This window comes from Aotus nancymaae, unplaced genomic scaffold (genome assembly GCF_030222135.1).
Source record: "Aotus nancymaae isolate 86718 unplaced genomic scaffold, 86718_ANA_hifiasm-v0.15.2.pri h1tg000049l, whole genome shotgun sequence".
NCBI lineage: Eukaryota > Metazoa > Chordata > Mammalia > Primates > Aotidae > Aotus > Aotus nancymaae.
Genome location: NW_026988463.1, coordinates 15,787,214 through 15,813,371, shown reverse-complemented (window position 1 = coordinate 15,813,371; position 26,158 = coordinate 15,787,214). Strand labels below are relative to the sequence as shown.

Here is a 26,158-nt window from a genome sequence, read left to right as displayed (position 1 = left end):
CAACATGGTGAATCCTGTCTCTGCTAAAAATACAAAAATTAGCTGGGTGTGGTGGCACATGCCTGTAATACCAGCTACTCAGAAGGCTGAGGCAGGAGAATTGCTTGAACCTGGGAGGCGGAGGTTGTGGTGAGCTATCTCGCTACTGTACTCTAGCCTGGGCAACAGAGCGAGACTCCATCTTAAATACATACACACACATATATATATATATATATATATATATATATATATATATATACACACACGTATATATGAGTGATGCTAACAGCCTATTGACTGCTATGTCCAGTGGATTATTAATGGGAAGCCATTTGAATTAACCAACCAATTTCCAATTCCCTTAATACAAAGTTTTTAAAAACGGACTCTGCCATAGCAGGTAAAGATCCTATCTTTGTTCATTAAAAATGTCAACATATGCAATCAAAAAAATTCAGGGCCAGGCACAATGGCTCATGCCTGTAATCCTAGCACTTTGGGAGGTCAAGACAGGCAAATCACCTGAAGTCAGGAGTTCAAGACCAGCTTGGCCAACATGGTGAAACCCAGTTTCTACTGAAATAAAAAATTATCCAGGCATGATGGCGGGTGCCTGTAAGCCTAGCTCCTCAGGAAGCTGAGCTGGGAGAATCGCTTGAACCTGGCAGACAGTGGTTGCAGTGAGCTGAGATTGCGCCACTACATGCCAGCCAAGGTGGCTGAGTGAGAATCCATCTGAAAAAAAAAAAAATTATGGAAGGATATTTATACCCAATAATACTGCCTTTTCAAAAGTCTTAAATTGAAAAAATAAAATAAAAATCTTAAATTGGCCAGGTCTGGTGGCCCATGCTTGTAATCCCAGCACTTTGGGAGGCTGATACAGGAGGATCACTTGAGGCCAGGAGTTCCAGACCAGGCTGGGCAACATAGGGACACCCCATCTCTACAATTTTTTTCTTTTAATTATCCAGCCATGGTGGTGTATACCTATAGTCCTAGCTACTCAGGAGGCTGAGGCAGGAGGATTGCTTGAGCTTAGGAGTTTTAGGCTACAGTGAGACATGATTGCACCACTGCACTCTAGCCTGGGCAAAAGAGCAAGATCCTATCTTTAAAAACAAAAAATCTTAAAAGCACATGAGACCCAGATGTCCATCAGCTGATAAACATGTTTTTATTTTTATTTTTTGTTTAACTTTTTGAGATGAGGTCTCACTTTGTCACCCAGGCTGGAGTTGCAGTGGTGTGATCTTGACTCACTGCAGCCTCTACATCCTGAGCTAAAACGATCCTTCTGCCACGGCCTTCCAAATACTATGATTACAGCCATGAGCCACCAAACCAGGCCCTAGATTTTTCACATGTGACATATCCATGCAGAGAAAGCTTATTCTGCAATAAAGCGAAGTACTGTTACGTGCTATAACATGCATGAACCTGAAAAATGTTATGCTATGTGCAGTCACAAAAGAGCACATTCCATTTATGTGAAATGACTTGAATATGAAATAGATTAAGGATTGCCTAGGTCTGGGGAGGATGGAGGGATTGAGTGGTGATAGCTAAAGGGTATGAATTTCTTTTTGGGGTGGTGAAAATGATCTAAAATTGATTATGGTGATGGTTGTACAACTGTGAATATCCCAAAACCACTGGATTGCACACTTTAACTGGAAAGATTGTAAGGTATATGAATTATATCTCAATTTTTCAAAAGCTATGAGAGCTGTTTACATGCTACTTTACCAGCAACTAGCATTTAAGTTCAATACGATGACCAAAGTAGCAGCAGGGGAAGGTTTCAGAGCTCCTATTTGAAGAGCAATGTTATTATAATACGGATTTACTTATGCCTAATATAAGATGCCCAGAGAGTTACCTACTCTAGCATGAACTCTCGAAAGTATCTGCATTTTGGTGAGGTTTTTATTTTTCCTTTGAGACAGGGTCTTGCTCTGTCGCCCAGGCTGGCACTGCTCACTGCAGACTCAACCTCCAGGGCTCAAATGATCCTCCCACCCAGTCTCCCCAGTAGCTGGGACCACAGGTGCTTCCCACCCAGTACAAACACTGCCTAGGTAGTGTTTGTATTTTTTTATAGAGACAGGGTTTCACTGTGTTCCCAGGCTGGTCTCAAACTCCTGGCCTCAAGCAGTCCTCCTACTTTGGCCTCCCAAAGTGCTGGGATTACAGGCATGAGCCATCATGCCCGGCCAGAGAATTTTTTAAAATACCAATGCATGGGTTTCACTCCCAGCCATTCTCAGTGAGTGGGTCTGGAATGGGGCATGGCATCAGAGGTCTTTAAACTCCCCAGATGATTCTATTTTTAGTTTTATTTTTTAAAAGTAAGTCAAATTTAGCTGTGCAGATGATGCTAGTGGGACACCAAAGTTGACCTTTATTGCTGCAGATGCACACAACTTGGAGCCTCACTGATTTTTGTCATTGTTTTGGTTTTGAGGACCAAGACCCTGTCTCAAAAACAAAACAACGACAAAAATCAGGGTCTCGGTCTGCAGCCCAGCCTGGATTGCAATGCCGTGATTGAGGCTCACTGCAAACTCTGCCTCTCAGGTTAAAGTGATTCTCCTGTCTCAGCCTCCCGAGTAGCTGGGATTAAAGCGTGCACCACCACGCCTAGCTAATTTTTCTATTTTTAGTAGAGGTGGTATTTCACGATGTTGGCCAGGCTGGTCTCAAATTCCTGACCTCAGGTGATCCACCCCCTTTGGCCTCCCAAAGTGCTGAGATTACAGATGTGAGCCACTGGGCACAGCCTATTGATTGAATTAAGAAAAAAAATGAATTTACGGTGTAAAAATGGTAACCTTGAGAATCCAGGCTACTTTCATTATCTAATTAAGATAGTACCTATGCCTTTTAAAGGTTCCTCAGAGAAGTGTGATACTTTTCTTGTAGGCATCTAGCTGATTTCTTGAAGGTAGTTCTGTCCTAAGGTAATACCAGGTAAGTGAAAATGGAATTAAAAACTAAATGTGGCCTGGCGTGGTGGCTCATGCCTGTAATCCCAGCTACTCAGGGAGGTGGGAGGTGGGCAGATCATGAGGTCAGGAGATCAGGACCATCCTGGCTAACATGATGAAACCCCGTCTCTACTAAGAATACAAAAAAATTAGCTGTGCATGGTGACATGTGCCAGTAATTCCCAGCTACTCAGGAGGCTGAGGTAGGAGGATCTCTTGAACCCGGGGGTGGAGGTTGCAGTTATCTGAGATCGCACCCCTGCACTCCAGCCTGGGCAACAGAGTGAGACTCCATCTCAAAAAAATAAATAAATAAAAGGGCCAGGCGTGGTGGCTCATGCCTGTAATCCCAGCACCTCAGGAGGCCGAGACCAGTGGATCACCTGAGGTCAGGGGTTTGAGACCAGCCTGACCAACATGGAGAAACGCTTTCTCTACTAAAAATACAAAAATTAGCTGGGCGTGGTGGTGAGCGCCTGTAATCCTAGCTACACAGGAGGCTGAGGCAGGAAAATCACTTGAATCCGGGAGGTGGAGGTTGCAGTGAGCAGAGATCTCACCGTCGCACCCCAGCCTGGGTAACAACAGCAACAAGAGCAAAACTCCATCTCAATAAATAAGTACAAATGAAGATAAAAATAAAAATAAAATAGGCTAGGTGCGGTGGCTCACGCCTGTAATCTCAGCATTTTGGGAGGCTAATGTGGGCGGGTCAGGAGGTCAGGAGTTCGAGACCAGCCTGGCCAACATGGAGAAACCCTGTCTCTACTAAAAATACAAAAAATTAGCTGGGCGTGGTGGTGCATGCCTGTAATCCCAGGTACTTGGGAGGCTGAGGCAGGAGAATTGCTTGAACCCAGGAGGTGGAGGTTGCGGTGAGCTGAGATCATGCCAGCCTGGGCAACAAGAGCGAAACTCCATCTCAAAAAAAGAAAGAGGCTGGGCAAGGTGGCTCACACCTGTAATACCAATCCCAACACTTTAGGTCAGGAGTTGGAGACCAGTCTGGTCAACATGGTAAAACCCTCAGCTGTACTAAAATTACAAAATTAGCTGAGCCTGGTGGTGCTCACCTGTAATTCCAGCTACTCAGGAGGCTGAGGCTGGAGAATTGCTTGAAGTGAGCCAAGATTGCACCACTACACTTCAGACTGGGTAACAGAGTGAGACCCTGTCTCAAAAAACAAACAAAAAACCACATTCCTTTTTAGCTTTAAGTATCGTTGCTTAGAAAAGTATGGTCTAAAGACCAGCAGCACTGGAACCACTAGGGAGCTTGTTAGAAATACTGAATCATGGCCGGGCGTGGTGGCTGGTGCCTGTAATCCCAGCACTTTGGGAGGCCGAGGCAGGTGGATCACCTGTGGTCAGGAGTTCGAGACTATCCTGGCCAATATGGTGAAACCCCGTCTCTACTAAAAATAGAAAAAGTAAGGCCGGGCGTGGTGGCTCAAGCCTGTAATCCCAGCACTTTGGGAGGCCGAGGCGGGTGGATCACGAGGTCAAGAGATCGAGACCATCCTGGTCAACATGGTGAAACCCTGTCTCTACTAATACAAAAAATTAGTGGGCATGGTGGCACGTGCCTGTAATCCCAGCTACTCAGGAGGCTGAGGCAGGAGAATTGCCTGAACCCAGGAGGCAGAGGTTGCGGTGAGCCGAGATCGCGCCATTGCACTCCAGCCTGGGTAACAAGAGCGAAACTCCGTCTAAAAAAAAAAAAAAAAAAAAAAAATAGAAAAAGTAGCTGGGCATGGTGGTAGGCCTCTGTAATGCCAGCTACTTGGGAGGCTGACACAGGAGAATCCCTTGAACCTGGGAGGGAGGTTGCAGTGAGCCGAGATCAAGTGAAACTCCATTTAAAAAAAAGAAATACTGAATCACAGACAGAATTAGAATCCGCCACATCTTACCAAGATTCCCCCAGGTGATTTTTGTGAATGTGAAAATTTGAGGAACACTGCTGGTCTAGCTGGCCTTTGAAACCTTATTGTTTTATTCTTTTTCTTTTTGTTTGTTTGTTTTGTGAGACAGAGCCTCACTGTGTCGCCCAGGTTAAAGTGCAGTGGTGCGATCTTGGCTGACTGCAACCTCCACCTGCCAGGTTCAAGTGATTCTTCTGCCTCAGTCACAAGTAGCTGGGGCCACAGGCACCCGCCACGAGGCCTGGCTAAATTTTGTATTTTTAGTAGAGAAGGTCTTTGACCATGCTGGCCAGACTGGTCTCAAACTTCTAATCTCAGGTGATCCACCCGCCTCAGTCTCCCAAAATGCTGGGATTATAGGCATGAGCCACCACACCCGGCCTGAAGCTTTATTTGGAACCCTCTTTTCCCTACCTATCTTCCTTACCCCACACTGGCAACAGTGCACTATAGTTTCTTGGGATTTCAGGAAGAAAATTAAAAGAAGGCCGGGCATGGTGGCTCAGGCCTGTAATTCCCACCTAACTTTTTATTTTATTTTTTGTACAGACGGATTCTCCCTTTGCTGCCCAGGCTAGTCTCAATTCCAGTGTAATTCCAGCACTTTGGGAATCTGAGGTGGGCAGATCACCTGAGGTTAGGAGCTCGAGACCAGCCTGGTTAGCACGGAAAAAATCCATTTCTACTAAAAATACAAAAAACTTAGCTGGGCGTAGTGGCACATGCCTGTGATCCCAGCTACACGAGAGGCTAAGGCAGGAGAATCTCTTGAACCCAGGAGGCAGAGGTTGCAGTGAGCCGAGATCGCCATTGCACTCCAGCCTGGGCAACAGAGTAAAACTCTGTCTTAAAAAAAAAAAAAAAAGAGGCAACAAAAAAACTTCTTGAATGAGGCCCATAAACATATTCTTATGCTGCTAGGATCCTGAATCTTATTATTCTAGCAACTCTTACAACTCAGGAAATACCCTCTGCAGCCCTTGTTTCTAATAGCTGTTATATTTTTGCAATGTGAATTCTTTTTTTTTTTTCTTTTTTTTAATGACTTTTTTTTTTTTTTTTTAAATAAAGATGGAGTTTCACCATGTTGGTCAGGCTGGTCTTGAACTCCCGACCTCAGGTGATCCGCCCACCTTGGCCTCCAAAGTGCTTGGATTACAGGCGTGAGCCACCATGCCTGGCCTGCAATGTGAATTCAATGCAAAGATTACACAGCAACAACAGAGAGATAAATTTGACAGATTCTGTGACGATTAGTGAGGTTAAATGTTTGCATATACTTGTTGGCCATTTGTATGTCTTCCATTGGAAAATATCTGTTGAGATATTTTGCCCATTATTTTTGGAGGGGCAAAAATAAATGACATTTATTGCACGAAATGGGTTGTGGGGGTGGGGTGTGGGCTCCACGGTGGGGGCATTGCTGCCTCCGTTGATCAGTCCATTCATCAGGACAGCGGGATCCCAGCCTCACCCCGTGCCCTGTGCAGCCAGATCAGCCCACCCCTGGGTGCCAGTGCTGGAGGGAGCCAGGGTGCTGTTCCCGGAGGTCACCATGGGTCGTGCTTGGACTGGGGCTGGGCCGGTAATTGCGTGAGTGCGATGGGGGCAGCTGGGAGCGGCAGGCCAAGTATTTCCATTAGAAAACGTCCTCATGGGACCGCGGGCCACCTAGAGGGCGGGGGTTGGACGCGGCTCCACAGCCAGCCCCTCTCGGCCACTGGGCAGCCCAGTCCCTGTTTTACAGCTGGGGGAACTGAGGCACCGAGGTGAAGGGAGCCCTCTCCTACCTGAGGTCGCCTCTGGGCCAGGGGCGATGGGGATCAGGACGATGAACGGGGACGGCCGTGGCTCGGAGGGGGCTGCCCCGCTGGCCCAGCGGTTCAGTCCGACTATGGCTACCTACTGCTCGTCTGTGGCTTCTGGGCGGGCTCGGGGCCTGGGCAGCGCGATGTCATGGGTTTGGTCCGGATGACGGCCCCGCTCCCGGTCCCCCCACCAACCCCGCAGGGCGGTTGGCGAGGGTCATGAGTTGGACGAGAGGCGCGAGCGCGGGGAGTCCTGGCGGTCCAGGCCTCTGGTGGCGCCCGGCGAGGCTGAGTTCAGGTGGCCCGGGCGCCCCGTTGTTTTTGCCCATTTTTTAATGGGATTACTTTGGATTTTTCTTTCTCAGTTTTGTTTTGTTTTTGAGACAGAATCTCACCCTGTCACCCAAGTTGGAGGGCAGTGGCTTGATCATAGCTCACTGCTGCCGTGAACGGCTGGGCTCGTGATCCTCGGATTTCAGCCTCCTGAGTAGCTTGGATGTAGGCGGGCACCATCATACCCGACTCACTTTTTATTGTTCATAGAGTCGGATTCTCCTTTTGTTGCCCAGGCTAGTCTCAAAAATCCTGGCCTCAAGCGATCCTCCTGCCTTGGCTGTAATCTCAACGTGCTGGGATTGCAGGTGTGTACCATTACCTATAGAGAGATTTCTAAAGAAAGGGAATATTTCTAACTGAGAAAGCTTAACAAATTTATTTTTTATTTTTATTTTTTATTTTTTTGAGACAGATTCTTGTTCTGTCGCCCAGGCTGGAGTGCAGTGCTGCGATATTGGCTCACTGCAACCTCCATCTCCCAGGTTCAAGCAATTCGCCTGCCTCAGCCTCCTGAGTAGCTGGGATTACAGGTGTGCGCTACCACACCCAGCTAAATTTTTGTTTGTATTTTTAATAGAGACATGGCTTCGCCATAATGGCCAGGCTGGTCTCAGGCTCCGGAACTCAGGTGATCTGCCCACCTTGGCCTTCCAAAGTGCTGGGATTACAGGCGTGAGCCACTGTGCCCAGCCAATTTTTTTCTTAGAATAAGTAGTTAATAAACTATGACATGAAGCCAGGTACAGTGGCTCCTGTCTCTAATCCCCGCACTTTGGGAGACTGAGGCAGGTGGATCACTTGAGCAGAGGAGTTCAAGATCAGCCTGGCCAACATGGCAAAACCCTGTCTCTACTAAAAATACAAAAATTAACTGGGCGTGGTGGTGGTCACCTGTAATCCCAGCTACCTGGGAGGCTGAGGCACTAGAATCGCTTGAACCCGGAAGGTGGAGGTGGCAGTGAGCTGAGATTGTGCCATTGCACTCTAGCCTGGTTAACAGAGTAAGACTAAGTCTCAAAAAAATAAAATGCTTTTGATGATCTTCTTGCAGTAAATTGTGCACATATAAAATTATTTCCTTATAATAAATTTCTAGTAGTAGAGTTAGTAGATCAAGAGTTGAATATCCCTCAAACAGTTAAGGCTTTATGTATATATTTCCAAATTATTATTCAGAAAGCTTATGTAACTGTATATTCTCCTAATTTCAGTGTATGAGACTGGTTTACAGTTCCTCTCATCCTTGCCAGTATATTCTTGTAAACAAGGGGAGGGGGCGTGTCCGAGGTCCCCGCGAGGGAAGGGGGTGTGTCCGAGCCCCCGGAGAGGGAAGGGGGTGTGTCCGAGCCCCCGGAGAGCGAAGGGGGTGTATCCGAGCCCCTGGAGAGGGAAGGGGACGTGTTCGAGGTCCCCGCGAGGGGAGGGGGGCGTGTCCGAGGTCCCCGCGAGGGGAGGGGGTGTGTCCGAGGTCCCCGCGAGGGGAGGGGGGCGTGTCCGAGGTCCCCGCGAGGGGAGAGGGGCGTGTCCGAGGTCCCCGCGAGGGGAGGGGGTTTGTCCGAGCCCCCGGAGAGGGCAGGGGGCGTGTCCGAGGTCCCCGCGAGGGGAGGGGGGCGTGTCCGAGGTCCCCGTGAGGGCAGGGGGCGTGTCCGAGCCCCCTGAGAGGGAAGGGGGTGTGTCCGAGCCCCCAGAGAGGGCAGGGGGCGTGTCCAATGTCCCCGCGAGGGGAGGTGGACGTGTCCGAGGTCCCCGCGAGGGGAGGGGCGTGTCCGAGGTCCCCGCGAGGGCAGGGGGGCGTGTCCGAGCCCCCTGAGAGGGAAGGGGGTGTGTCCAAGCCCCCGGAGAGGGAAGGGGGCGTGTCTGAGGTCCCCGCGAGGGGAGGGCGGCGTGTCTGAGGTCCCCGCGAGGGGGAGGGCGGCGTGTCCGAGGTCCCCGCGAGGGGAGGGGGGCGTGTCCGAGCCCCCTGAGAGGGAAGGGGGTGTGTCCGAGCCCCTGGAGAGGGAAGGGGGCGTGTCCGAGGTCCCCGCGAGGGGAGGGGTTGTGTCCGAGCCCCCGGAGAGGGGAGGGGGTGTGTACGAGCCCCCGGAGAGGAAGGGGGTGTGTCCGAGCCCCCGGAGAGGGAAGGGGGCGTGTCCGAGGTCCCCGCGAGGGGAGGGGGGCGTGTCCGAGGTCCCCGCGAGGGGAGGGGGTGTGTCCGAGCCCCCGGAGAGGGAAGGGGGTGTGATGAACAAAATAAGTCGGGTTAATTTTTGTAAATGTACCTTGCATGCTTAAAACCAGTATAGCTCCAACATTTGTTCCCGAGATACAGGATGATGGATGATGGCTGCATGGATGTGATGGAGATGCTTTACTATTGGGACCGTCTGCATCCTTGTGATGTTTTGTTGCTTAGAATATGAATGGCTGAGAGGGGCCTGTAGAGCCTCCCACTCTGCTTATGTGTGAGGTTCTTCCTGCCATCCTGCCATCATTTGTTTCTTATGTTGTGCAGCCAAGACTGACCATGAGAAACCCTGGAAGCTCAGGAAGGAAGGAGACACCCAGAAGCAGGAACAGGGAGCTGGTGGGGAAGACCAGAAATGAGGTCTGTGAAGGTTCCAGAGAGGACCTGTCCTTGGGAGTCAGTTGGGGGCTGAGGTGGGGGAGGGGCATTGGAGGACAGATGTAATGTCCATTGTGTGGTGCCACATTCCGGGGCCAGGGATTGGTGGAGAGGGAGTATAAAGCACGAGGGTTGCTTAGGCAGCGCCCAGACAGGAGAAGATTAGGTGGAAGCCAGAGCCCTGGTCTCCACTTAATTGCTCCCGAGCCTCCCGCTCTCTTGCTCCATGTGTCCTGCGGCTTCCCTGATGGACTTTCTCCCTGACTTGTAGCTGAACCTCCCACTCGCACTTGAAGACTGTTTCAACCCGATCCTTTCCTAGACTCCTTTCTCCTCCCCCTCCTCCAGGTGCCCAACATCCCCTGTACCCCTCCCTCCCCTTCCCTCCCATCCCCCTCCCCAACTCAGATCCTGCCCCATCCCCATCCCCTTCCCTCCCCCAGCCCTTAGCCACCCCCACCTCTGTCCTGGCCCTCTCAGGGCGCCCTGAGAGGACCAGGACATGTGGGTGCCGTGGCCGCTCTTTTGGCTCCTCCTGCTGGGGTTTCCCAGCCATCAATCCACCCATGTGAGTAGACGCTGGGCCCTTGGGGTTTCTTCCTTGTTATTGGGCTGTGTCACTTGGCATATTACACAGTGCAGGCCTGTAATTTCAGCACTTTGGGGGGTTAAGGTGGGCAGATCACCTGAGTCCAGGAGTTCAAGTCTAGCCTGGGCATCATAGCCAAACCCATCTCTACTAAAGATTCCAAAAATGATTAGTTGGATGCCTACTGCACTCTTGTCTCAAACAAAACCAAAACAAGATGAAATGTCATTTGAGTTTTGTCATTTGATGACTGTTTAGGAACTTCTGTGTCATCCCTGTCTTCTGCTCTTGGGGGCTGCCTCTAGGGAGTCTGTGTCCAGTCAGTGTGATGGGAGATTAGAGGCCCATCAGATGGAGAGGAGAGGGCTGCACCTGCTGGGAGGTTTGCAATGTGGGAGTCACTAGGAGTGACGTGACCAGGATGTGAGTCAGGACTGTATTGTCCTTGGTTTTGTAAAATGTGTATGGTGCAGATCATTGATTGACCCAAAGGAGAAAGGGTCTTAAAGTCCTTATGTTATCTAAATATAAAGAAATGACAGGCCTGGTGTGGTGGCTCACGCCTGTAACTGGGAGGCTGAGGCTGGCGGATCAGTTGAGGTCAGGAGCTCCAGACCGGCCTGACCAACATGGTGAAATGCTGTCTCTATTAAAAATATAAAAATTAGTCAGGCGTGGTGGCAGGTGCCTGTAGTACCAGCTACTCAGGAGGCTGAGGCAGGAGAATGGCTTGAATCCAGGTGGCGGAGGTTGCAGTGAGCTGAGATTGCACCACTGCACTCTAGCCTGGGCGACTGAGTGGGACACGTCTCAAAAAAAAAAAAAAAAATTTTTTTTTGTGATTTTTGTTTTTGTTTTTGTTTTTTTGAGACAAAGTCTCCCACTTGTCTCCCAGGCTGGAGTACAATAGCGTGATATTGGCTCACTTCAACCTCTCCCTCCCTTGGTTCAAGCGATTCTTCTGCCTCAGCCTCCTGAGTAGCTGGTATTGCAGGCATCTGCCACCATACCTGACCAATTTTTGTATTTTTGGTAGAGATGAGGTTTCACCATTTTGGCCATGCTGGTCTGGAACTCCTGACCTCAGGTGATCCCCTAGCCTCACTCTCCGAGAGTGCTGGGATTACAGGCATGAGCCACCACACCTGGCCTTTTTGTGATATTTTTTAGATCATCAGCTATTGTTAGGGTTAGTGTATTTTATGTGTGGCCTAAGACAAGGTTCCTTCTTTTAATATTGCCCAGGGAAGTCAACAAATTGGATATCCCTGCTTTACGTCAAGAAAAAAAAAAGGCAGTGTACATTTAGAATGCCTAAACACACTACCAGCCATGCAAAAAACATGAGACTGGTAACTTCCAATCTTTTTTGAAGCAGTGGAATCCCCTGGTGATATCTGAGGGGTGTGGTTACCTCTTGGAGGAGGTTGATGGTTTCTAAAGATTATTATTTTTTTACTAAAATATTGTCAATGTCACTGACCTTTTCATTATTTCAACTATTATTATTCCAGGGCATCAGTTTTCCACCTAATGATTTGTACACTGGGCATGACGTTCCTGGCATTTTGTGGATACTCTTCACTGTTGTATTTATGGGAGTTTCTATGGTTGGCCTTTTCCTCCGAAAAATTTGCTTCTGTGTGAGTATACTAACACAGAAAGGTAAAGTATACTTTACCTTTCATGACAGTAAAAATGTGGTTGTCTGGGGACTGAACCTCCTTCTGAATAACGATCCAAGAAAAAAGCACTAATCCCACAATGCTTTTTATATTCAAGGGAAGAGGAAGTACGTTTTATTTTTACAACCTAGATAATTACCTGCCATTCGGGACTGCCTTTCTCCTTTTTTTTTTTTTTTTTTTTTTGAAATGGAGTCTGACTCTCTGGCCCAGGTTGGAGTGTGGTGGCACAATCTCAGCTCACTGCAACCTCTGCCTCCTAGGTCCCAGTGAGACTCCTGCCCCAGCCTCCCAAGTAGCTGGAACTACAGGCCTGTACCACCATGCCCGGCTAATTTTTGTATTTTTGGTAGAGACGGGATTTCACCATTTTTGTCAGGCTGGTCTTGAACTCTGAACTCAGATGATCCACCCGCCTCGGCCTCCCAAAGTGCTGGGATTACAGGTGTGAGCCACCACACCCTGCCGCATTTAACAGTCTCTACCCTACTTAGTCCTGAACAGAGAATTGTCAATACAAGTTGGGGGAAGTTTTCCCTTTTTTTTTTTTTTTTTTGACAGTCTGGCTCTGTCGCCCAGCCTGGAGTATAATGGTGTGATCTTGGCTCACTGCAACCTCTACCTCATGGGTTTAAGTGATTCTCCTGCCTCAGCTCCCAATGAGCAGCTGGAATGACAGGCGGTCACCACCACACCCAGCTAATTTTTGTATTAGTAGAGTTGGGGTTTCACCATGTTTGCCAGGCTGGTCTCAAACTCCCAATCTCAAGTGATCCACCCACCTCAGCCTCTCAAAGTGCTGGAATTACAAGCGTGAGCCACCACGCCTAGGGAGGGGATGTTTTTTGATGTACCACTTCTGATTTTAACTAAATTACCTGTGAGTTAAAATCAGAAAAATCAAATTCTATAAAGAACTTGCAAGATGTTCTTTCAGGCTGGGTGTGGTGGCTTTTTCAGGTCACCTCTTCTGCAAGAAAGGCTCTTGACAACTGGGTAAGTTTTGTTTCTTTGTTTTCCTTGCTTTTGGGCATAGTCTGCCAGGTGAGGACATGGATGTATTTTTGTCCCCACAGTTCTGTGCTCAAGCCTTGGAGGGGGAGACGGCAGAGAGCAAGGCTGCCTACAAGCAGCACAGGTAGGTCATTGTGATGGATTTTTTTTCTTTTTGAGCCGGAGTCTCCGTCACTCAGGCTGGAGTGCAGTGGTGAAATCTCAGCACACTGCAACCTCCACCTCCCGGGTTCAAGCAATTCTCTGTGTCAGGCTCCCAAGTAGATGGAATTAAAAGCATGTGCCACTACACCTGACTTTTTTATATTTTTAGTAGAGACAATTTCTCCTTGTTGGTCAGGCTGGTCTCAAACTCCCGACCTCAGGTGATCTGGCCACCTCAGCCTCCCAAAGTGCTAGGATTGCAGGCTTGCGCCACCACGCTCAGTTGTTATGGTCATTTTTAAGGATGTTTTTGTTTTAAGATGAAGCTTCAAGTGTCTAGTAAAGAACATGGTGTTTTAATTCTTTTTCAAGTCAGTTCTTTCTCTGTCTTCTAGATGGGAAATGAGGAGAAAGAGGAGAGTGCCAGGGAGACACATGAGTGAAGGGCCAGCCCAGAAACACCTGTGCCTGAAGAACGCTTTCTGGCGAGGTAGGAGCTCCCGTGAAGGCAGCCACTTAGTTTCTGCTGCACAGTCCACATACCCTGCTTCTCCTTTTGGGGGTGAGAGCTCAGGTGGGGTAATTGTCATGTCTCCTGGAAACAGTTCCTAGCACTTATGAAGAGAACAGTTGTCCTGCTGGGGGGCAGGACCCCATTTTTCTCAAGTGCCCTGGCTGAATGGCTCTTGGCTAGTCCTGTGTGAATGATTGAGCTCAGACCCCTCCACTGACTGTGGACTTTGCCCCCCACTGATGCCTTGGTTAGTTTTAACTGTGAAGATGAGCCTACAAGGCAAATGGGCCAGCTCCCCTTCCCACCTTGAGTCAGTGTGAAGGCTTTGTTTTTCTTTCATTTGAGAAAAGTAACAACGATAACATTTTAGAATGGGAGCTGTAAGTGCTGATGAGAGCAGAGATTTTCAGGTGATGTCTTCATGGATCAATAAAACAGTACATGAGATCTGCTTTAAGAAAAGAAGCATTTATTTGCACTTTTTGGAACTTCCTTCATTCCTTTTGCTTATTTAAATTGTTTATTGTGAACTATATAACTCCTTTAGTAAGCTAAATTTCTATGTAATCTTACTCTAACATTTGAAGTGTGACCCTAAAACTTTCCAGTTGATTTCTTTCTTTCTTTTTTTCTTTTCTTTCCTTTTCGTTTTGAAAACCTTGCTCAGTCACTGAGGCTGAAGTGCAGTGGCACAATTTTTGCTCACTGAAACCTCCACCTCCTGAGTTCAAGCAGTTCTTCTGCCTCAGCCTCCCAAGTGGCTGGGGTTACATGTGCCTGCCACCATGCCTGGCAAATTTTTTCTTTTTGTATTTTTAGTAGAGACAGAGTTTCACCATGTTGGTCAGGCTTGTCTCTAACTCTTGACCTCAAGTGATCTGCCCACCTCAGCCTTCCAAAGTTCTCGGATTGCAAGTGTGAGCCACCGCATCCGGCCCTCATTTAATTTCTGTAGCACTTACCTTTTCTCATGGCTGTTAGTCTCTTTATGTTCATTTCTGTTCATAAATATTGACAATGCCTGGTGAGATATGGAGGTTAGATTCACTATGAATCTGCAGGATTTTAAATGCCCCTACAGCTTGAAGAAAAGGAGCAGTGCTGCTCCTGTCCTGGCCCTATAGATGTTCTTCCCATCCATGGCTGTTTCTATTTTAATTTGGAGTCTGTGCTCACATGATGGGTGATTTCCTTTGATGTGTACTGGGAACCCTGATTTAAAGCTCATTTCCAACTGGTTAGAGCCCGACTTGTCCACAGCCTGTTGAGAGTTAAGAAAACCCCTGGACCAGGACTCTGCAGTATCTTCCTCAAGGCTCAGGCCCAGAGGGCTCCAGGGTCCTCTGATGCATCTGGTCAATTAACCCTGTGCCTCTGGTAAGGGACCTGAGTGTGGCAAAGAGGGTGAGATGGCAGCAGAAGGCGTGGAGGGTTTCTTATTCTGCACAGAACATGCGAGCCAGATTTAGCCCCATTCCCTTCTCTTGCCCTTAGCAGATTCAGGACCTCATTCAGTTCCCGTGAGGAACAGAAGCTGCGTCCCAAGTGAAAACACAGAGAAGACAAAGGTAAATGCTGGGGTCATTTTCACTGTGCCTGTATCAGGACACTGTAGTCTTTTCCTCCATCATCCTCTCCTGGCCTGGCCTCTGCTCTGTAGGTTCTGTGATACCTTTTCTGTCTAGACTTTTTCAGAAGCAAAATTTTTCCCATAAGCTTTCTGGCTTCTTCATTCCCAGCTAGTCATCTTGAGTGGCACCTCCAGAAGCCATAAATGCTTAGGGACTGAGGGCTGAAGGGCTTTTACTGTTCTGTTTCTGGAAATAACAGGAATTCCACTGACTTCCACTTTCATGGGTCTCATGGCCCAGTGAACGCTGACTGATCTGTTACTCAAGGTGTTGTGGGGTCTATTTCTGAATTATGTGGGGTTTTCTTTTATTTTGCTGTGATTTTGTTTGTTTTTTTCTACAAGGTAGGTGATCAACATTTCAAATATCTGCTGTATTCCCAGAAGTGATGAAAGTGAAAACTCATTAATCCAACATTAATATGTCCTTTGTGCAATTTTGAATGCTCTTCGTCAAGGTCAATTTCATAGTTCATCACACTCCCATTCCTGTTGGTAACTGTGTTGTGCAAAAATGCCTTCACCCCCATGTGGCGGTGCCCTGATCTAACATTCTAAGTGTCAGAGTCTCCGTATTTGTAATAAAAAAATGCCTCGATTGTGAGTTAGTGAAAGTGAATGTAACCTATTACCCACAGTGACAATTCCCAACCAAGGCCTTAAATGATGCTCAGCTATGCTGGTTCTCGTGTGGCCTCTGTACCTTCAACAGCTGCCGAGTCCTATGATTACACATGATGGGAACGGTACACTCGAAATTAAACACATTTCTAAAACTTGCTTTTTTCAGAAGTCCCACCTCATTATTCCCTGGACAAAAGTATTATTTATGTCATAATGCACTTAAAATTTGTATTACCTGGGACTTAAAAGAAATACTCTAGCCATGCCTAACTGGCTTCTGTATGTCAGATTCTTCTGTCAGAAAACCCTCTCCCAGTTTCCCTGCTTATCTTCAAGAATCCACATTTCCCAGAGCCATCTGTGCTCATGGAGGGCACCCCCAGAGTGAAGAAGAGCCTTTGTCAAGAAGGGAATCAGAGGGAAAATGAGAGGGTCCTGCAGGCAGAGCTGGAATAGACTTCCACTCTGCCTCCTGCAAGCTCTGTGACCCTGGGCACATGTTCTTCTTCCTTGGGGAGCCTCTGTTTTCTTAAGATTTGGAGCAGGGTGGTCACACTGACTTGCAGAGTTTTGAGAATCAGAGACAGAACATAAAAGGCCTGGAGAACATTCTGCAAAAAGAAGCTGTAACACATGTGTGGACAATGGGCTTTTCATACCTCTCTTTCTCGCTGTTTATCTGACGCAAAGAACATGCTCTGGTGATGGCGATGAGGGAGGAATGAGGATGGACAGAGACACTCCTGTGTCTGAAAGATGCTTCTTCCTTACTGTGCTATGACTCTGTCTTCCCTGGGGCAGGCCCCCAGCCTGCCTACATTTGCAGACAGATGCAGTGGCATGTGGAGAAAACAGTTTGTCCCAATGACTCTTCTTCACTCCCCAGCTGTCAGTGGTACTTAGTGGAAGGGTGACTTCATGACACTGATGCTGCTGTTTTGAAACCTGGAGGACGGAAAGGTGCAAAAAACTATCAGCAGCAACATAAGGTGCAGCCTGTGTTGGCCGTGGTGGTTCTGTCTGTCAGATTCATACATTTCAAAACAATTACTCCTTCTGCCTGCAGGTTACTTTGGCTGCAGCACAGCAACATCATTGCTCAGGATTGCTCTACTCGCCCTACCTCATGGCTGACGCTTCAAGACCACTGATGGCTTGGCGGCCACATCCTCCGTCTGGGTGTCACCGGGGACTACAGACACCTACACACAAAAGTCGTCTGGCACCTCTACCACCATTAGCCAATGATTTTCTGAGTCTGTACACAACTCCACCCGAATGTCTTCTGGCACCCCTGCCAGCTTCTACAGATGATGAGTTTTCAAGACCACAGACGCCTGCACATGAGTGTCTTCTATTACCTCTACCACATTTAGCGAATGATTTTCTGAGTCTATATGCAACTCCACCCGAGTGTCTTCTGACACCTCTGCCAGCTTCTACAGATGATGAGTTTTCGAGACCACAGACACTTACACATGAGTTTCTTCTATTACCTCTACCACCTTTAGCGAATGATTTTCTGAGTCTATACGCAACTCCACCCGAGTGTCTTCTTACACACCTGCCAGCTTCTACAGATGATGAGTTTTTGAGACCACAGATACTTACAGATGAGTGTCTTCTATTACCTCTACCACCATTAGTGAATGATTTTCTGAGTCTATACGCAACTCCACCCGAGTGTCTTCTGACACCCCTGCCAGCTTCTATAGATGATGAGTTTTCGAGACCACAGACACTTACTCATGAGTGTCCTCTATTGCCTCTACCACCTTTAGCGAATGATTTTCTGAGTCTATACGCAACTCCACCTGAGTGTCTTCTGACACCCCTGCCAGCTTCTACAGATGATGAGTTTTCAAGATCACAGAAACCTGCACATGAGTGTCTTCTATTACCTCTACCACCTTTAGCGAATGATTTTCTGAGCCTATACGCAACTCCACCTGAGTGTCTTCTGACACCCCTGCCAGCTTCTACAGATGATGAGTTTTCGAGACCACAGACACTTACACATGAGTTTCTTCTATTACCTCTACCACCTTTAGCGAATGATTTTCTGAGCCTATACGCAACTCCACCTGAGTGTCTTCTGACACCTCTGGCAGCTTCTACAGATGATGAGTTTTCGAGACCACAGACACTTACACATGAGTGTCTAGTATTACCTCTACCACCTTTAGCGAATGATTTTCTGAGTCTATACGCAACTCCACCTGAGTGTCTTCTGACACCTCTGGCAGCTTCTACAGATGATGAGTTTTCGAGACCACAGACACTTACACATGAGTGTCTAGTATTACCTCTACCACCTTTAGCGAATGATTTTCTGAGCCTATACACAACTCCACCTGAGTGTCTTCTGACACCCCTGCCAGCTTCTACAGATGATGAGTTTTCGAGACCACAGACACTTACACATGAGTTTCTTCTATTACCTCTACCACCTTTAGCGAATGATTTTCTGAGCCTATATGCAACTCCACCCGAGTGCCTTCTTACACACCTGCCAGCTTCTACAGATGATGAGTTTTCGAGACCACAGATACTTACAGATGAGTGTCTTCTATTACCTCTACCACCATTAGCGAATAATTTTCTGAGTCTATACGCAACTCCACCCGAGTGTCTTCTGACACCCCTGCCAGCTTCTATAGATGATGAGTTTTCGAGACCACAGACACTTACTCATGAGTGTCCTCTATTGCCTCTACCACCTTTAGCGAATGATTTTCTGAGTCTATATGCAACTCCACCCGAGTGTCTTCTGACACCTCTGCCAGCTTCTACAGATGATGAGTTTTCAAGACCACAGACGCCTGCACATGAGTTTCTATTACCTCTACCACCTTTAGCCAATGATTTTCTGAATCCATATGCAACTCCACTGGAGTGTCTTCTGACACCTCTTCCAGCTTCTACAGATGATGAGTTTTCAAGACCACAGACACCTGCACATAAGTGTCTTGTATTACCTCTACCACCTTTAACCGATGATTTTCTGAGTCCATGTGCAACTCCACTCGAGTGTCTTCTGACACCTCTGCCAGCTTCTACAGATGATGAGTTTTCGAGACCACAGACGCCTGCACATGAGTGTCTTGTATTACCTCTACCACCTTTAGCCAATGATTTTCTGAGTCCGTACACAACTCCACCCGAGTGTCTTCTGACACCTCTGCCAGCTGACCTGCTGTCTCAACCGACACTCAACCTTCACCTGAGTGTCCTCTCAGACTTCACCCTCTCCTCTAGTCCTGTGGCCTGTGAGACCTTGACCATCACCTCTAAAGGTACCACTTGATGTGTTCATTCAAACGGTATAAAGTAATTTTTTTAAAAAATTCATCTCTTCTTTTTTGAGTGAATAGAAAGAAATGTCACAGATGGTACTGCAGGGCTTTGCAGTACAAGGGTAACACCGGCTGAGATCCTGCTCACTTCTCTCAAGTTTCTGAGAGTACACAGTCGGTTGCATTATTTCCTTGTCATGAGTTTGGCAGCAGGTATCTCTTGTAGATAAAGACAGATTTTTTATTTTTTGTGGGGACACAGTCTCACTGTGTCACTCAGGCTGGAGTGCAGTGGTGCCATCCTGGCTCAGTGCAACCTCCATCTCCAGGGTTCAGGTGATCTTCACACCTTAGTCTCCAGAGGATCAGCTGGGACTACAGTCATGCACCACCACGTTTGGCTCCTTTGTATTTAAAAAAATTTTTTTGAGATGGAGTCTCACTCTGTTGCCAGGCTGTAGTGCAGTGGCACCATCTTGGTTGACTGCAACCTCTGCCTCTTAGGTTCAAGCAATTCTCCTGCCTCTCCCTCCCAGGTAGCTGGGGCCACAGGTGCATGTCACCATGCCCACCTAATTTTTTGTATTTTTAGTAGCGACAGTATTTCACCATGTTGGCCAGGAGAGTCTTGATCTATTGATCTCATGATCTGCCTACCTTGGCCTCTGAAAGTGCTCGGATTACACTCATGAGCCACAGTGCCCAGCCTTTTTTTTTTTTTTTTTGAGATGGATTCTTGCTCTGTCACCCAGGCTGGAGTGCAGTGGTGGGATCTTAGATCTCAGCTCACTGCAATCTCCACCTCCCAGGTTCAAGTGATTCTTCTGCCTCAGCCTCCTGAGTAGCTGAAACTACAGGTGCATACCATCACACCTGGTAATTTTTCTATTTTTAGTAGAGACTGGGTTTCACCATATTGGCCAGGCTGGTCTTGAAGTCCTGACCTCAGGTGATCCAACCACCTCAGCCTCCCAAACTGCTGGGATTACAGGTGTGAGCCACCATGACTTCTCTCTCTCTCTCTCTCTCTCTCTTTTTTTTTGGAGAGATTGTGTTTCACCATGTTGCCCAGGCTGGTCTCAAACTCCTGGACTCATGCCATCTGCCAACTTAGGCCTTCCAAAGTGCTGAGATTACAGGCTTGAGCCACCAGCCCAGCCAGAGATTGTGTATAGAAGCCAGAAATAGCAGTTTTGCAGGTGTGCATCGAACCTGGGCCACATGGCCATCTCTGTGAGGGATGAGACCTGTCCCTGACTTGCAGGGCATCCTGTGTCCTCCAGCAGAGAGATCCACGCTAAAGGGCAGAGAGCTTGTGACCACCCACCCACAGTGGAAGCACAAGTGAAGGGACCCAGGGTGCAAAAGAAAGAGACTGGATCTCCTGGGAACAAGCAGGAGGCTGTGGAAAAGGCTGGAGTGGGTTGTTTTCACTTGGGAGTTTGTGTAACTCAGGTGGAGCTGGAAGGCTCCTGGCTGGGCAAGCAGTGTGAGCAGGAGCATGGAGGCTGCGTGAGGGCCCCATAGCACCACCACGGGAGAGCTCAGATAGCCGGGTGTGCACAGGGAATTATGCCTCCAGCACTTCCTCATTGCCCTACTGCCCTTAGTCCATTACCTGTAGGAATGATTCTTTCCCTGGGTGTGTGAAGGCTCTGGATCAGGGTGAATGAATGCCTAGAGCTCTGGGAAATTTAACTTGGTTCTATCAGGGGGCCCTGTCTCCCCTACTTTTTATGGTGCCGGGAGACTAACAATGAGGATGGGTCTGGTTTATTGGAGCTGCGCCTTGGTCTTCAGAATCAGGTTGACTCTGACGGGAAACTCAAGGCCAATCCTGAGCTGTTCTGGCATCATCTTATCCCCAGCAACCTCGCTCTCCCCCTGCGACTCCCAGCTTTGCCTCTCCCAACATTGGCATGTAAAATCCTCCCCCTTCGCTGTGTCCCTGCTGCCTGATCCCAGACACCAATTCTCAGTGGGGCTCAGAGCCCCAGCTTTCTCAGAAGTGAGCTGGGACTGATGTGGTTATGAGTTCATGGTGAGGACAAGGAGACCAAGCCCATGAGGAAAGCATCTTGCCAAATAGCTGCTAAAAGGGAGAACCTCCTCCCTCACGCTGGTTACATGGGAACATTCCCACTCAGAAGATCAGCATAAGATGTTCATTGAAGTTTACTAACCTTAGGGTGCAACAGCTCAGGCCCCGGGATTTCCTATCTCTGTTTCAAAAGATAAGGGATAGCCTCTGTCTCCAAGACTAAAATTCAGATTCTTACAAGATGAAGAGATTACAGGAACACACACACACAGTGAAATCTGAGATCTATATGTGTGATCTGTAGATAATTATTCTTCATGACATACATACACATCTGCAGTCACACACACTTCTTTATAGAAGACAAAATGTATATCGGGCAACAAGTAATGTGTGTACAGCAGGGGACGTGGACAGGGAAAACCAAGTGCACACACAGAGGCACAGGCCAGAGGACAGGCTGGGAGTGAATAATGAGTTCACACCGCTCCCTGCTTTTCCCGGTGACTGCAGGCTCTAGGCCACCTCCTCCTCGAACTCGCCCTCCTCCTTGGCCATGGTGTCCTGGTACTGTTGGTATTTGAACACCAGGTAATTCATGTTGCTCTTGGCCTGGGTAAACTCCATCTCATCCAGGCCCTTGCTCGTGTAGCAGTGCAGGAAGGTCTTGTGTGGAAACATGGCTGTGAACTGCTCCGAGATGCACTAGAACAGCTTCTGGATGGCCCTGCTGTTGCCAATAAAGGTGTTGGACATTTTTAGCTCTTGGGGTAGGATGTCACAGACAGCCATTTTCTCATTGTTGGGGATCCACTCAGCAAAGTAGCTGCTGTTCTTGTTTTGGACATTAACCTTGTCCACCTCCTTCATGGACATGCAGCCCCTGAACACGGCAGCCACTGTCAGGTAGCGGCCATGGCAGGGCTGCAGGCTGCCATCATGTTCTTGGAATCCAACGTCTGCTGGGTCAGCTTGGGCACTGTCAGGGCCCCAGTATTGCTGGCTGCCCTCCTGGTCAGTGGGGCAAAAGTGGGCATGAAGACTTGCAGGCGGGGGAATGGGACCATGTTCACCGCCAGCTTCTGCATGGGAAGTGCAGGCAGGTGGTGACCCCACTCATGGTGGCAGATACCAGGTGGTTCAGGTCACCACAGGTGGGCATAGCAGCTTTAAGGTTCTGAAGCAGATGTCATAGAGAGCCTCGTTATTGATGCAGTAGGTCCCATCTATGTTTCCTATGAGCTGGTGGATGGAGAGGGTGGCATTGTAGGGCTCCACCACCGTGTCTGACACCTTGGGTGAGGGCACCACACTGAACGTGTTCATTATCCTGTCTGGGTACTCCTCCCAGATCTTGTTGATGAGGAGGAAACCCATCCCAGACCCAGTCCCCCCACCCAGGGGGGCCCGGCCACTTGCTGTTTTATTTTGTGTTTTTTACTATACTTCTGGATTTAATATGCTGTTTCTTAATTTTATGTTCAGATACCTTTGTGTTAGCTACTACATACCTAACAAATGTTTTATTTGTTTAGATTCATAGACGGCTGGGTGAAGTGGCTCACATCTATAATCTCAACATTTTGGGAGGCTGAGGTGGGTGGATCACTAGGTCAGGAGTTCAAGACCAGCCTGACCAACATCATGCAACCGCGTCTCTATTAAAAATACAAAAATTAGCTGTGTATGGTGGCATGCACTTGTAATCCCAGCTACTCAGGAGGCTGAGACAGGAGAATCGCTTGAACTGGGGAGGCAGAGGTTGTAGTGAGCTGAGATCATGCCACTGCACTCCAGCCTGGATGACAGAGAGACACTCTGTCTCAAAAATAAATAAATTAATTAATTAAATAAATTAATAGAGATGGGATCTCACTATGTTGCTCAGGCTGGTCTCAAACTCCTGGGCTCAAGTGATTTTCTCATCTTGGCCACTGAAAATGCAGAGATTACAGCATGAGCCACTGCACCCAGCCCAAATATTTTTTTTTTCTTTTCTTTTTTCTGGAAACAGAGTCTTGCTCTTGTCACCCAGGCTGGACTGCAGTAGTGGGATCTCAGCTCACTGCCACCTGCATCTCCTGGGTTCAAGCATTTCTCCTGCCTCAGCCTCCTGAGTAACTGGGATTACAGGCATGTGCCACCACACCCAGCTCATTTTTGTATTTTTAGTAGAGATGGGGTTTCACCATGTTGGTTAGGCTGGTCTCAAACACCTGACCTTGTGATCCAGCTGCCTTGGCCTCCCAAAGTGCTGGGATTACAGTCATGAGCCACCATGCCCAGCCATGATTCAGGATTTCTAACAAGTTTCCTAGTGATTCCAGTGCTGCTGGTCTTTAGACCATAATTTTGTAAGCAAGGATACTTAAAGTTAAAAAGTAATGTGGGCTTCTCTTTATTTCTGTTTTTTAAGACAGAGTCTTAATGTAGAGCATACTTTTGTAAGCAAGGATACTACTTAAAGTGAAAAAGGAATATGGTTTTTATTATTATTGTTGTTATTTCTGTTTTTTGAGACAGGGTCTTACTCTTCTGCCCAGCCAGAGTGTAGTGGTATGATCTTAGTTCACCGCAACTTGCATCTCCCGGCTTCAAGTGATTCTCCAGCCTCAGCCTCCTGAGTAGCTGGGATAATGAACCACAAGGCCAGGCTATTTTTTGTGTTTTTAGTAGAGATGAGGGTTTCACTATGTTGACCAGACTGGTCTCCAACTCCCTTCCTCAAGTGCTGGGATTACAGGTGTAAGCCACCTTGCCCAGCCTCTCCTTCTTTTAAAGAAATTGATTGGATAATAACATGGTCCTTAGAAGGAATTCTCTCTTACATTTCATATCAATGTTTCTCCTCTCAAATTAGGCTGATAGCTTAAGTGCCCAGGCTACAAAATTTGTTTCATTCTCATGCACAAATAACATACACACAGTGCCTCATTATTTTTCAATGCCCTGACCTCAAATGCCACGTACATAAGCTTGAATATGTTGCCGTGTGCCCCCCAAAACCAGGGGGTGTACGTTCTTTGTGATATTAGGAGTAATATCATCCTCTTACCTTGTGGATATCACAAACAATATCACAAGGTGGGTGTACAACCCCTGCGACATTGGAAGTAATAATATCCTCTTTCCCCCTAAACATTATGAACCATATTACAGTGGAGTTTACACCCCCTGCCATATTGGAAGTTGTATCATCCTTTCCCACACTGGATATGATTAAAAGTATCACAGGGGAGTGTACATCCCTTCCATATGCAGAGTAATATCATCCTGTCTTCTGCTGGATATTATGAACAATATCACAGGGGGTTGTACACAGAGGGTGTTCACTGTAAGGTTTGTTCTTGGGTTCTTGCTGCGTTTAAAATGAAAAAACTGAGGCCAGCACGAAGATAATCCAACGTGAAGAAATTTATTCATGCTCCCGGGTAAGGTTCTGCGCTCCGGACAGGAGGGGCTGGAGAAGTCATGCGGACTCCTCTCAGGCACGGAATTTTATAGGGAGTGGAGGCATTTGATTGGCTGTACCCAAGGTGAGTGGGCCAAAATGGAGGGGAGTGGGACCCGGATGGAACAAAATGGATGGGAGTGGGGCCCAGATAGGACAAAATAGTAGGCAGGGAGTGGGGCCCAGATAGGACAAAATAGTAGATAGGGAGTGGGGCCTGGATAGGACAAAATGGTATCAGGTAGGTCCTGATGGGGCTTTTTTCCCAGGCTCCCGGGGTGGGGGGGGGAGGTGTGTCCAAGCTCCCGGAGAGGGAAGGGGGCATGTCTGAGGTCCCCGCGAGGGGAGGGGGGCGTGTCCGAGGTCCCCACGAGGGGAGGGGGGCGTGTCCGAGGTCCCCTCGAGGGGAGGGGGTGTGTCAGAGGTCCCTGCGAGGGGAGGGGGTGTGTCCGAGGTCCCCGCGAGGGGAGGGGGTGTGTCCGAGCCCACGGAGAGGGAACGGGGTGTGTCCGAGCCCCCGGAGAGGGAAGGTGGTGTGTCCGAGCCCCCGGAGAGGGAAGGGGGTGTGTCCGAGCCGCCGGAGAGGGAAGGGGGTGTGTCCGAGCCCCCGGAGAGGGAAGGGGGCGTGTCCGAGGTCCCTGCGAGGGGAGGGGGTGTGTCCGAGTCCCCGGAGAGGGAAGGGGGTGTGTCCGAGGCCCCGGAGAGGGAAGGGGGCGTGTCCGAGGTCCCCGCGATAGGAGGGGGTGTGTCCGAGGTCCCCGCAAGGGAAGGGGGTGTGTCCGAGCCCCCGGAGAGGGAAGGGGGTGTGTCCGAGCCCCCGGAGAGGGAAGGGGGCGTGTCCGAGCCCCCGGAGAGGGAAGGGGGCGTGTCCGAGGTCCCTGCGAGGGAAGGGGGTGTGTCCGAGGTCCCCGCGAGGGGAGGGGGGCAGAGAGAGATGTGGAGAGGCCACGTCCACTAAACTTCAAATTTCCTCTAAGGTTAGATAGGACCAGCAGAACTGCTGAGCTAAAAACAACAGATGAAGCTGGGCATGGTGGCTCATTGCCTGTAATCCCAACACCTAGGAGGCTGAGTCAGGAGGATTGCTTGAGGCCCGGAGTTCCAGACCAGTGTGGGCAACGTAGTGAGACCTCTATCTCTACAAAACATTAAAAAAAAAAAAAAAATTAGCCAGGCCAGGTGAGGGGGCTTATGCCTGTAATCCCAGCACGCTGGGAGGCCAAGGTGAGAGGATTGATTGAGCCCAGGAGTTCAAAGCTTTAGTGAGCTTTGATTGTGCCACTGCAGCCTGGGCAACAGAGTGAGACTCTGTCTCTAAAACATAAATAATAATAAAAATAAATCACATCAGGATCACCAGTCGGACAAGCTTTGGGGACAGATAAGCCTGGGTCAGAGTCAGCTCTGCTACTTCCCATTTGTGTGGCCCTGAGGGAGGCAGTTCCCCTCTTGGTGCCTCATTCTGCTGGTCTCTGAAATGGGGACAGTATGGCCTATGTCCTAGAGTTGCTGTAAAGATTAACTGAC

At 48.5% G+C, this 26,158-nt stretch overlaps 1 protein-coding gene, 1 long non-coding RNA gene and 1 pseudogene across 2 annotated transcripts; 2 read left to right on the top strand and 1 right to left on the bottom strand.

Annotated features, from left to right (window-relative positions):
• Nucleotides 1-9,417: 9,417 nt before the first annotated feature.
• On the top strand, nucleotides 9,418-20,487 carry LOC135269068 (nuclear pore complex-interacting protein family member B3-like). The gene is made up of 5 exons (XM_064362750.1): nucleotides 9,418-9,480; nucleotides 14,972-14,993; nucleotides 18,030-18,740; nucleotides 18,972-19,139; nucleotides 20,423-20,487. The coding sequence occupies exons 1-5, from the start codon at nucleotides 9,418-9,420 to the stop codon at nucleotides 20,485-20,487; spliced, it is 1,029 nt and encodes a 342-aa protein (XP_064218820.1).
• On the top strand, nucleotides 9,579-13,552 carry LOC135269032 (uncharacterized). The gene is made up of 4 exons (XR_010337366.1): nucleotides 9,579-9,625; nucleotides 11,747-11,875; nucleotides 12,994-13,055; nucleotides 13,471-13,552. It is a non-coding gene; the product is annotated as an uncharacterized LOC135269032 (long non-coding RNA).
• A 1,209-nt stretch (nucleotides 20,488-21,696) lies between the features above and the next one.
• LOC135269031 (tubulin beta-4B chain-like) lies at nucleotides 21,697-22,575 on the bottom strand (annotated as a pseudogene).
• Nucleotides 22,576-26,158: the final 3,583 nt, after the last annotated feature.

Coding starts and splice junctions, on each gene's coding strand:
- LOC135269068 (XM_064362750.1), top strand. CDS start 9,418: ATGTTTTGTTGCTTAGAATATGAATGGCTGAGAGGGGCCTGTAGAGCC. Junction 9,481..14,971: donor GAGCCTCCCACTCTGCTTAT/GTGTGAGGTTCT, acceptor GCCTCTGGTAAG/GGACCTGAGTGTGGCAAAGA. Junction 14,994..18,029: donor ACCTGAGTGTGGCAAAGAGG/GTGAGATGGCAG, acceptor TACCACCTTTAG/CGAATGATTTTCTGAGTCTA.